This window comes from Battus philenor, unplaced genomic scaffold, assembly GCF_028537555.1.
Source record: "Battus philenor isolate CCGP_79_NKW_IND1 unplaced genomic scaffold, ilBatPhil1.0.hap1 SCAF_23, whole genome shotgun sequence".
Lineage (NCBI taxonomy): Eukaryota > Metazoa > Arthropoda > Insecta > Lepidoptera > Papilionidae > Battus > Battus philenor.
Window position 1 is genome coordinate 3094517 of NW_027181686.1, and position 11567 is coordinate 3106083.

Below are 11567 nucleotides of genomic sequence, written 5' to 3' on the forward strand. Positions count from 1 at the left end.
TACGTGGAAGTTGAATTTATTAATGACACCATAATTACATCATCATAACTCTTAAGTTATTCATATAATCACTTATTGTTAAATTTCTCATGTTCTAACAAAAAAAAAAGTTAAACCATTACAAAAGAGAATCTATATCGGAGCTTTCCAATCGCGAAGAATCATTGAATATAAAAAAAAATAATGTTTATACCACATAGTGTAATCAATAAACAAAAAATAATAATCAAATCATGGAATTTGAAAAAGCTATATATAATCCGGGTTAAACGCAGAAGCCGGGGTACACATACCACAAAGAGGATAAAGGAACAACTAGCATTTTAAAGGACCAACCAAGTTGGTGTTCGCTTGTAAAGCACAAAAACAATATGTTTATTAATTAAAGACAATAAAGCTAACAAAATACAAATATGATAAAAATGATTTACAACCTAACAAAAATCCTTCAAGCTCATGTACAATGCCTTGCACATTGGATATTGGGGGTAGATGATGATTGCTGGGCGTCGGAACGATACATGGTACACAAAGGATAGGGAAGATTACGGGGACGTCTTAGTTTACTCTCCCGCCAGCTCTTTGAGCCGCTCTTCTCTCGGCCGCGCGCCTCCGAATATTGAAGAGGCCTGGCTTGTTGAGGCCAGTGAATTCACTGGCTCTTTAACCGTCCTCGGTTCCAGCACCAACTTAGGTCTGCCTGAAGTATCTGTAAAGTACATTTTTATATTACTTGTTGCCCTGAAAATATGTTTTTTTTTTTAAATACAGAAGTATTTTAACTATAGTGTCACAATAATTTTTGGTACTTATAAGTACTTCATTCTTAAAAGTTCTCAATGATGTTGAATGTCATAATGTACTCATAATTTAAATTTTCTAGCAATCACATTTGAATATTAATGTTTTCAAAATGTCAAGTGTAAGTAAATTTGTTTTAAGTCTAATAAAACTGAAGATTGCTGTCTGGATTTACATTTTTATGAAGTATTATGCAGTTTGTATTACTATACTTGGCAATTTCAAACTATTGTCATTGTCGGAGAATCTTTTTTTTTTATAAATACAATTTTAACTAGTCTACATGCCTATACTATACAAAAATATTGGTATACTAGATGCACTAAGTATTCGATCAAATATTCGCATTTAATATATTCAGCATTCTATTTGAGATTACTTATTAAATATTTATCATTCCGAGCTTTGCACAAGCTAATCAACGAGAAGCACCACCAGATCTCCCTGAAATTCTGAATAAAGGTTATAAGAACAATAATAAAAGGTAATAAATAATAAAAATAAATAAGAAAAAAAAAGTTTCAATTTGTGATAACATTTTAAAATAAATACGAATTAACAATAACATTTACGATAAACCAATGAAATAAAGTAAATGTTTTTATGAGAAATAAGGAAGGAATAGATAATGTGAAGTGAGGAAAGAAAAAGGTATGATGGACATTAAAAAGTATGTAAAATGAGAATAAAAATAAAAAAATGTGTTCAAAAATTATTTTTAAAAGATGCTGCTTACATATGGTAGAGGAGTATGACAGGCCCAAAAAACAGCCCATTAAAAAATTTTTAAACTTTTTTTAACAACAAGTTAACAATCTGTTACAATGAAATGCCTCAAACTTGAGAACAGCCATAATAAACTCACATAATTAAATAAGCATTGAAATAGCCTGGAGATCACATAGTTTTCAAGTTGTGCCATCTTCTATAGTCATTTACAGTGTAGTTTACCCCTCTTAGCACACAAAGATTATTCGACATTTTTCTTTTAAATCTTGCAATGGAAGCTTTCTTTACATTCTGAGATCCTGTTGTGAAAACGTAAGTAAACATTGCCCTGAGAAAGATTTGCTAACCAACTTAAGTGTTACTTTATTAACATACATAACCATTCATTGTATATTTATATGAGTGTTTGTGTGAGAGAGTGAGTAAGTGAGGAAATACACACTAACCGGGCCTTGCGGGCGGCATATCATCGAACTGGCGGCGAGGTTTGGCTGCAGGTGCAGGAGCGGCGCGTCCCATGCGGCCCCATTCGCCACGAGCATCTTCACCGCGGCCTCGGTCGCCCCACCGCTCTCCACCACCACCACCGCCGGCACCACCAGGTCCACCAGGCCCACCAGCTCCGCCACCGCCGCCGCCACCGCTCACGCCACTACCCGAGGACCCGCCTCGTTCACGCTCGCGTTCTGCAACACATCACGTTTATATTACTTCATCATACAAGATAGATGCCCACTGCAATACAAAAGCCTTTCCCAAACAGCGCCACGATGATCAGTCTTGCGCTGCCTCCACCTACTGGAAAGTCAACCCACGCCGAGTCTACCCTTTCATGATAGCCATTCGACAATCTATCAGACTATCGGTTGCACGAACGACACACAAATAATATGATCTAAGGTCGATGTTGTATGAAAAAAAAATTCATTACACCTGATAATACTTTGAAAAGCAGAAAGCAAAGTATTGATAATTTGCTAATAATGCAACAAATAAAACACTCATACTTAAAATTATGACTATTTTGAGATTACTACTTCTACAAGTTACATTACATTATTGTTTAATTTTAATTATAACTAATGTGTAATATTTACCATACAATGATTGATTAAAGTGAATAAAATATAAAAAAGAATACTGTTTTTCTTTTAACCACTCTGAATGATGAGGGTTCCAAATTAAATTAGTGAGAATTTATAGATTCCTTGTGCTATGAGTAGGTGTTAAAAAAGTAAAGTTAGATGAAATAACTTTTATGATTGGCCAACTTTACTTTTTTACTCATATCTCTCTTTTTCTATTCCCTGTTTAGCTGATAGACACCCACTGCAAGGCACACATAGCTCTCCCCGAAGATATCTTTGGGAGAATTACCATTATTGGCATGTATGATGTTGTATTTTTCTAGAAAATATGTGAGCATTGGCAATCCTACATAATTAATGCACAAATGTGAATTATGAGAATATATCTCGGGAATCGAACATGAGACCTATCGCAAGTCGCAATCCTCTACTGCTGGGCTTATTGCTCCCTCTACACACAACACAATCAATTCTCACTTTTTTTAAATTTCTTAATACTTAGTTGGCATTCATCTGCAACGCAAAACTCCATAGTTAAATCTAATTATCATGTTTTTTGATGAGTTTTCGAAATATTGCAGAAAGGTAGCTGTTTGTGGTCCTCCGAAATCAGCTAAATTTTGAAAGTGGTCTCTGAATTAATAAAATCTATTTAATAATAATTGTCATATGTGCGGATAAAAATAAGTTTTTGTAATTATAACCGAATATATTGCATATTAATGGCTTCACTCAAATTCACGCCAACATTGATTTCCGTGCAGCTTGAATGCTTTGAAACAATAACCTGTATTACAAAAATTATATGTTACAATTATTAATATTAGTTTATGCAATTAGTAGTAATTATACTACTAATTGCATAAACTTTAAAATCACATATTTGAATAATGAAAACCATGTTTACCTGTAAATTTTCACCGTTAACAGAAAAAATGAGCTATTAATAAATGGACTTGTGTGAATTAGTGGTGCGTCATGCCAGCCGGAAAGAGTCGAGTGTGAAACGACGATGCTACACGTCATCTAAAGTCAATTATGTGTGAACAACTGGTTGTTCATACAGCCTGATAGCTAATTAAAAAAGAGGTTTACGTCAAAAGAGAATCATTGTGATTAACTGCTGGTTCACAGAGGAGAAGAAAGGACTAGTGTTTCATGCTGTCTGAGCCTACTGGTGGTTCACCTCATTTAAGGAGAAATAATGCACTACTGATGTTTCATGGCACCTAGGAAGAGTGAGACCGCTGATAGTTCACGTCATCAGAAGAGAATCGAGTGCAATAACTCCCAGTTCACAATATCGGAAGAGAATCGAGTTTGAACAACTCCTAGTTTTAGAAAGAGAATCTAGTCTAAACAACAAGTTTTATACCTCGCAAGAGAATCCAGTGTGAACAATTCCTAGTTCATGCTATTGTACTCGTAAGTATAAACTTAGCCGCAAAGGAAATCGTGTTAGTAAAATCTACACGTCATTATATCATTCTAATTTAGTTAAATTTTAAAAGAGGTCTAGAGAAAAAAGTCTTAGAATCTCTGTTGAACCTCTGTATCAGGTTTTGTGTTGACACCTGTTGACAAAAGCTATCAAGATAATATTAACGCAAATACGTGACCACCATTAATAACATATGGACCTTTCGGTTTTACGAAACACTAAAGTGTTCATGTATGAAATAGTAAGTAGTTAGTAAGGTAAGACACGAACAAATGTATTAAATGTGCAGATCGACATACAATGTTGATAAGGAATATAACAAATAAAATAATAATACTCATTTATGTTACAATTAATAATGAAGAATATACTAAATATATGAAATATTGAGTCGTATCTAGTCCAGTGATTCTCAACCTTTTCGCCGCTACCCATTGGCGCATAGCCATATTACAAATTGAAAATAATAAAAAAATAAAATGAAAATGAAAACTTTTAAACATATTTAATTCTGTTTTTTTTTTTTCGTATAAAACATTAGGAAAACCAAGAAAATTTTGTATTATAAGAAAAAAGGTTGTGCATCAATGAGTATCAAACAACTAGATAATAATTACAAAGTACAAAATTCATTGGTTAAATTGTAAAAGATGATATAGAGGAAATTTAGTGACAAAAAAAATAAATACAAGGCAAAATATTTCCACAGATACTAGATAATTTATATGAAAATGTTGGCCGATAAAATTTAAGACACTATGTATGAAATTTTGAATATCCATATTTTATACAAAGACATTTAGCAACACAAAGGTTTTTATTATTAATAAGTAAGCACATGAGAAATGGAGAAACGTTTTAATTTAGCATGCAGAAAAATATACTTATTTACAATGAGACAACCAACACATGTTAATGTTTAGTAAGTGACCACAAAAAGAGAAGACTTGTGATAAAAACATACTACTTTGTAAAATGTCAAATCATAAAATTCTGTGAATCCAAAGTAAATCAAGAAGTAATGTAGATAAATAATGTTCAGTTGTGATGAAAATGAAATATTAACAGACCTCCATTTCAAAGTGACTGCCCATTTGTTGTGTTTGGTGTTTGTTAGTGAATCTCCAAATAAACAAGTCTTCCCTCCTCGTCCAGTAATGAGTGTTAGCGGTGTTACCATGGATGAACCCTCCACCCTGATGCCTGGGTCCTCGGCGCTCGGAGCCGTCGAAGTGGTCGTACGTACCACGACCTCCACCGCCGTCTCTCCTGAAGCCTCCACCTCCTCGGCCACCGTCGCGTCCTCCGTCACGCCCATCGCGTCTGCCGCGATCGAAGCCTCCACCTCTATAATATTCCAAATTAATAGCCGATATACAAGCCATTTTTAAATGTAAATTAACTCTTCATTGTTGAATGGTAAACATTGAGCATTTCCATATAGGCCATGCAGTTCACCATTGTACCATCTAAGCCATGGGAGTCACCCGTAAGCGCCGAATAAGGTTCATCAAAACACACACAAAAGTGACCCTTGTGGCTTTCTTGCTCAACCATTTTTTCAAATATAATAAAAACTCATAGGTTTTAGGTCTTTTGCATTACTGGTAAAACTACAGGGTTCAATCTTTATGTATAAATAACCGAATGTTACTATGTTTAAATTGTTAATCTCAATTAAATAATAAAAATAACTATATTCTTTATCGAACACTAGGCTTATTGCTGGGTCGTAAAACATATAAATTAACAACTTTTTAATTGTGATATCCCATCTTCATTTATACAAGTTTTTCCATTAATGAACAATTGCCTCTGCAAAAAACTACAATTCCAAAACTGCTTTTCACAAAACAACTACAGCACCTTAATTATTCATTTATATGTCACTGATGATTATTTATTATTTAATAAATACTAAACCCATTGACATTCACAAATCCTATGGACTTGCTACCCTAACAGTGAATCTGCAACTAACTTTTATTGTTGAATTCAACTTAACTGAGAAAGGCCTATTTCAAAGGTACCCAGACCTTCTTTCTTATGGATCATTTCCAAAATTTAGCTCATTCCAGCAACTACATTTCTGCCGTATTACCAAAACTAGGCCAAAAATGTAAAGATTGTATCTAACTAAGGAAATATAATTACTTTTCCTGTGAGGGGAAATCAAAAAAGTAGTTGGCCAATAAAATTATTTTTAACCTGTCACTGAATTTCTTAAAATATTATAAGCTGATATTGGTAGATGAAGGTAAGTAAATATTTTATTTCTTCTTTATTTATAGTAAATAAATTTTGGTGGACCTTCCCTTATTGTGAAACCCTATTTTTTTGTCACCATAGATCATTTTGGAACCTTCTAGCGTATGTAATAGAACTTTTTGTAACTATATACAAACATAAAGGTCATTGTAATAATTTAAGTAAGTTAAACTTTTTAAAAGACTGAGGAATATGACATTCTTATTTTAAAAATACGAGAAGTAATTGCAACTAACCTGTCACTCCTTTTTTCTTCAGCAACATCAATTTTGACATAATTTCCATCTACAATGAGTGCACCATTCATTTCAATTGCTTTAACCAAATGATCTAAGTATTCAAATTCCACATAACAAAATCCTTTGAATTTGTCAGTTTCTTTATCCATAACCATTCTAACATTTTTGATGGCTAAATCCTGAAAAATAAGCATATCACTACATAAGATAACAGAACTAGAACATGTAGTTTAAAGATAGATGTGGGATATACACATTGTAACAAGTTCATCAAAATCTAAGAAAATGCCAATTCTGAATACTGGCAACTATGATATTAAATATTTTGTTTAGGACTTTCATATTTGAATGTATTAAGAATTTACATATTTCGACATCATTCCGTTTACAGTGATTAGTATGTGGGAAGTACATTTTTAACAATGGTGCATACCTTGATTACATTAAAATGATTATCATTTAAATCAAATAAATTTCAAAATCAAGGATTAAATACGTAAAACTATTAAAATTTCATTCACGTGCCTATTAACATATTTCTATGATAAAATATGATTTGGTGTATATAAATTCTTTCACGAGTAGATGATGTGTGGAGAATTTATATCGACTTTGATCCGCCCAATGGATCATCCGTTCTCCCGGCGTACAATGGACAACATCAACCTCATCAGGACTGAAGGGTGCGAGAAAATAGATTTGAGTCTAGTTAATTTGAAAGAAACAATACTCGGACGCGCCCTCAGGTTTGCGGTGACAGGATTGATTTAACCTAGCCGCCTTCATCAGATCGTTATGGGGTACACCCGATGACTTATTATCTAGAGCGTTTCAGGAGTACGAAGTTGAGCGCCGTGCTAGAGGATGAAGAGATTCTTTAAGACTGAACTAAGCTGTGCCAGGTCAGTTGTGTTGTGATATTCAGCTGCGTAGTTTTCGGAAGGGTCGACAGGACGTGGCAAGGTAGATTAATGGGCTTGCTTTTGTTTGATAGGCCCATATACGCAAATGGCCATGTCAGACTGTTGACAGAAACTCAGAAAAAAGCTGACTGGATCCGAAGGTTTATATCTGGACTGCCTTCACCGTATGGCGTCAAGCATATTGGGAAACAGCAGGCCAAAATTCTTAAAAAGGTACGATCGGTTCGGATCGGTTGATCTGTAAAGATTCAAAATTCTGAAAGAGCGCCGCCGATCTTGGACGCCTACCACGTTACTTGTCCAAGTGGACGCAACAAATTGGTGGGTGGCATTCCTGAAGACTTCGTCTAGACCATCATGGACAAAGGGCGCCTACTCGCCTGAGGGATTGAATCAGTAACTTTTTACCTAAAGTTTCTCGGAGACCGGGAAAGGTATGTGAATGGTCCTCCTTCTGGGCAGACAACTACGGGTAAACAGTCGGAAAATATTGCTTTTTGAAGTAATGACCCCAGCATTAGCGGATAGATAGTTGGGTCCAGTCATGCAATTGATTACAGATGGGGAGCTCGCTGGGTTGAGTGTTGGTTACTCTCTCACTTTCAAATTTATAATGGTTATTAATTAGTCAGTCTTTATTAACATGTTAATGGCTTTTATCTTTGTATCCATTGTACATTTAAAACAGTATTTTTATAAAAATTATTCCAAAAATACGTCATGTCAAAGTGAAACAGTAAAATTTAGTGGTAGAGAATGTGACTGCAATATGAGAATTATTATAGTAATAGTTTGTTATAACTAATATACTAAATGCATACTCTAAAATCTACTTTAACATGTTGATAATGATGCGAAACACTAGTTAAGCACACATATTTCGAATTTTTTATATAACCCTCTGTTTGGTCAACTTTAAGCCCATAAAAATATGCTTATTGATTGCCTTTGCTTCTTACCAATAAATTAGCAGTATACTTTAAATGAAATTGGATTACAAAGTCACTGCTGACAACTGCTAATGATAAAATATGTTTATTATGTAATTATTATTATTGTTTCTTAGAAATCTGTATATGTGGATCAATTTACCTTTTAAAAGTCTTTACGAAACTTGTCAATTGTAATTAAACATATTTAATATTTATGGATTACAAATCATTAGCGTTTTTTAACAATTATTACCGGTAGGTGTAAAAGCCTTCATTATGTTTTGATCGATAAGACAAGCAAAATCAACTACAATAGGAAAAATGGCAAATAATTATTTTTCACAAAAATATATTGAATTATTAATTAAAATGTACATTGTGTTTAATTATACTGTAAGTATAAAAGCTTTTGTTGTTTTGATTGTGATTGAACAAGCAAAAGCCTGTCTGAACCAATATCTATAAGAAAAATGATAAGTAATGTTCTACACAAATAATTAAATTATTAAGATTATGCAAGGCGATTGGTCATAAACGAAAAGCTTTAAAGAGGTGGATGTACGGCTCATTTGTTATCAATTAATGTATGGTACACCCTATCCAAATATCAATGGTTCAGAAATGATAAAAAATTTAATATCAATATAGTAAAAAAATCTTTTTAGAAACTCTGATTACTGCACATTAAAATGAAAAATTGTTTATAATCCGTCCCAGCTGACAGCCGTTATTGGCCTATCACATTCCAATAGAAGAAATAAATAAATACAACTAATTTAGCAGTGATTAATGTTTCCAGGATGATTGGAAAAGGTGTAAAACATATTGTCACCATTAAAATTTTTACAACTATAAACAATCACTCAGTATACACAGATTGATTTTAGTTATTTTCTGAAGAAATCTGTTGGATAAATCTATCATAAATATGTGTAATTATAAGACATATGTTATAAAATACAATAATAGTAAAAGTTATGAATGCCCATTGAGCATTGTTTACTAAAAAATGATTATAATTACTGTATCAATATATGATTATATAAAATTTGAGTCAAACATATTACAAACAGTTAATAGACAGCAACAAATAAATTACACAATGTATATAAATCCATGCTTGATTACAAGAAAACATAAATATTTATGGTAAACCAAGATAATAAATATTTAACTAGGTATCACTAAAAAAATATATTTCTAAATAATACATTATGATATAAAATGACTAAATATTTTGTTCAAAAATATGAAGAGCTAAAATAAAATTCTACAGTAAAGCAGGTTTGTTTTATTAAAGATGAAATATTTATATATTCAACGTAGATTATTGGAATAATAACAATATATTTCTTATATTGGAATGTGACAGACCAATAATCAATGGGAGTATAATGCATACAAAGACATTTGTCTTTGCCAAATAGTAATTAATTTTAATATGTTACAATACAAATTTTGAAAATTGTTTTAGTTGCATTATTTATTGTTTCTGAAACAATTGACTCTTAGATAAGGTTTACCATACATTGATTGAAAGCAAGTGAGATGTACATTGAGCCCTTAAAAGCATTTACAACAATTTCCAATCATCCTGTGCTAAATTGTTATTTTTTAATTAAAAATATACTACCATGTATTAAATTTTTGCAAATTTAAAATGGTAACAATGATGCATTTCCTATACAGTATGAGTTATGAATGTAATATATAATGAATAGTATGATGTAGAGTAGCATAGTAATAAACTATAGTGACATAACAGAAATTTTAAGCAAAGGAGATAACGTCGTATTAACTATTTCAAACAAACATTTTTGATATATTAGTTATAACATCTTTAACCTTGTAAAATTATTGACAATTACTTAATATCTTTGGAATGTATAAAAATTGTTTTGGTCCATTGTAAATCGATAATTTTTGATTTGTAATCAATATTTCAGACACACGTACTACTAATATGCATAATACGTAGAAAATTATGAAAAAAAAAGTATTAAGAATACATTTCGTACTTACGGGAAAGATTCTATTAATATCGCCTTGAATGGCACCGGAAGGTAGATTCCCAACATATGCCTTGTAAGGGGGCTCGGTGGGAAGCGGGCGCCCGCCAAGATTTCTCCTACTGCCTCCGAAATCCCTGTACGCATTATCATAACCATGGAAATTATAACCTATAAATTTTGTTAAATGCTATTTATTTGATAATATCTGATTAAATAACTGCAGACAAAACTGTAATCTATAATTAAAATTAATTAATATTCACACGCTTCTCTAAAATATCTCTTTCATACAATGTTATTTTACAGCGTGAAAAAACTGGTGGAACACCTGCGTCCGAAACATTTAATTGAATTTCAATAATATTTATATCATTAGCAGTATAAGGTCCAAAACAATATAAAACTGCAATAGGCGTATTTTTAAAATTAAATACCTGGGATTACCATCGTCAAATCCACTTCGACCTGCCATGTTTAGAAACATGGAATACTAAATGCGCGCGCATCAATTTCTGGATGCGTCCGAATTGTATATTACACAGATTAAGAATAATGACAATAAAAACTAGTATTCATTATAATTACGGCATTTACCAAAAGTTACTTTCATTATTGAATAAATATCGATATTTTAAACTACAAAATAAAATCACAATAATTTTTTATATGTAATATTAAAACAATCTTATCTAAATAAACTGCCCAGTTTATATTATTTCATACCGTTTCTAGAAGATAACATTTATTATGACATCAATGATATGTCGCACAGATACTAAATATGCTTACTTATTTTGATCAAAAAATTTTTATGAACTGACTGTACAATTAATAAAATTTGCTATAAATATTAAATAAGATTTGATTTTAACATATAATTTTCTTTTATTTTTAAAAACGTGACTATTGATAAGGTTTGTTAATAATTGTGTGATACCACATGGTTTTGAAATTAAGATTAATTTAAAAATTAATTTAAAATTAAGATCAGTCAATCTAAGCGGATCATTAACTACGATAGCAATAATGTATCATTAACTATTTGAGACGCAATAATGTCCATATACTTTTTTAAATATAGACACTGCGACATTTATTTCTAAGACTCCAACAAGAGTATTAGCTAGCACCAAT

At 31.9% G+C, this 11567-nt stretch overlaps 1 protein-coding gene across 2 annotated transcripts; it reads right to left on the bottom strand.

Annotated features, from left to right (window-relative positions):
* Positions 1–10971, bottom strand: eIF4H1 (eukaryotic translation initiation factor 4H1). 2 transcript variants are annotated; one of them, XM_068767688.1, is made up of 6 exons: positions 10868–10971; positions 10444–10567; positions 6564–6745; positions 5306–5406; positions 1977–2216; positions 1–709 (listed from the first exon to the last, which is right to left on the bottom strand). In XM_068767688.1, the coding sequence occupies exons 1-6, from the start codon at positions 10915–10917 to the stop codon at positions 564–566; spliced, it is 843 nt and encodes a 280-aa protein (XP_068623789.1). In that variant the 5' UTR covers positions 10918–10971; the 3' UTR covers positions 1–563. The 2 variants fall into 2 exon arrangements, with proteins under 2 accessions (XP_068623789.1, XP_068623788.1); XM_068767687.1 differs by having other exon boundaries at positions 5237–5406.
* Between the last annotated feature and the right edge of the window lie 596 nt (positions 10972–11567).

Bases quoted from the DNA above. Each gene is read 5' to 3' on its own strand.
- eIF4H1 (XM_068767687.1), bottom strand. From the start codon at position 10,917: ATGTTTCTAAACATGGCAGGTCGAAGTGGATTTGACGATGGTAATCCC. The intron at 10,568-10,867 runs GTATTTAATTTT...TAATGCGTACAG, and splicing joins TTTGACGATGGTAATCCCAG to GGATTTCGGAGGCAGTAGGA. The intron at 2,217-5,236 runs GTAACACCGCTA...GATGTGTTGCAG, and splicing joins GGGTGGAGGGTTCATCCATG to AACGCGAGCGTGAACGAGGC.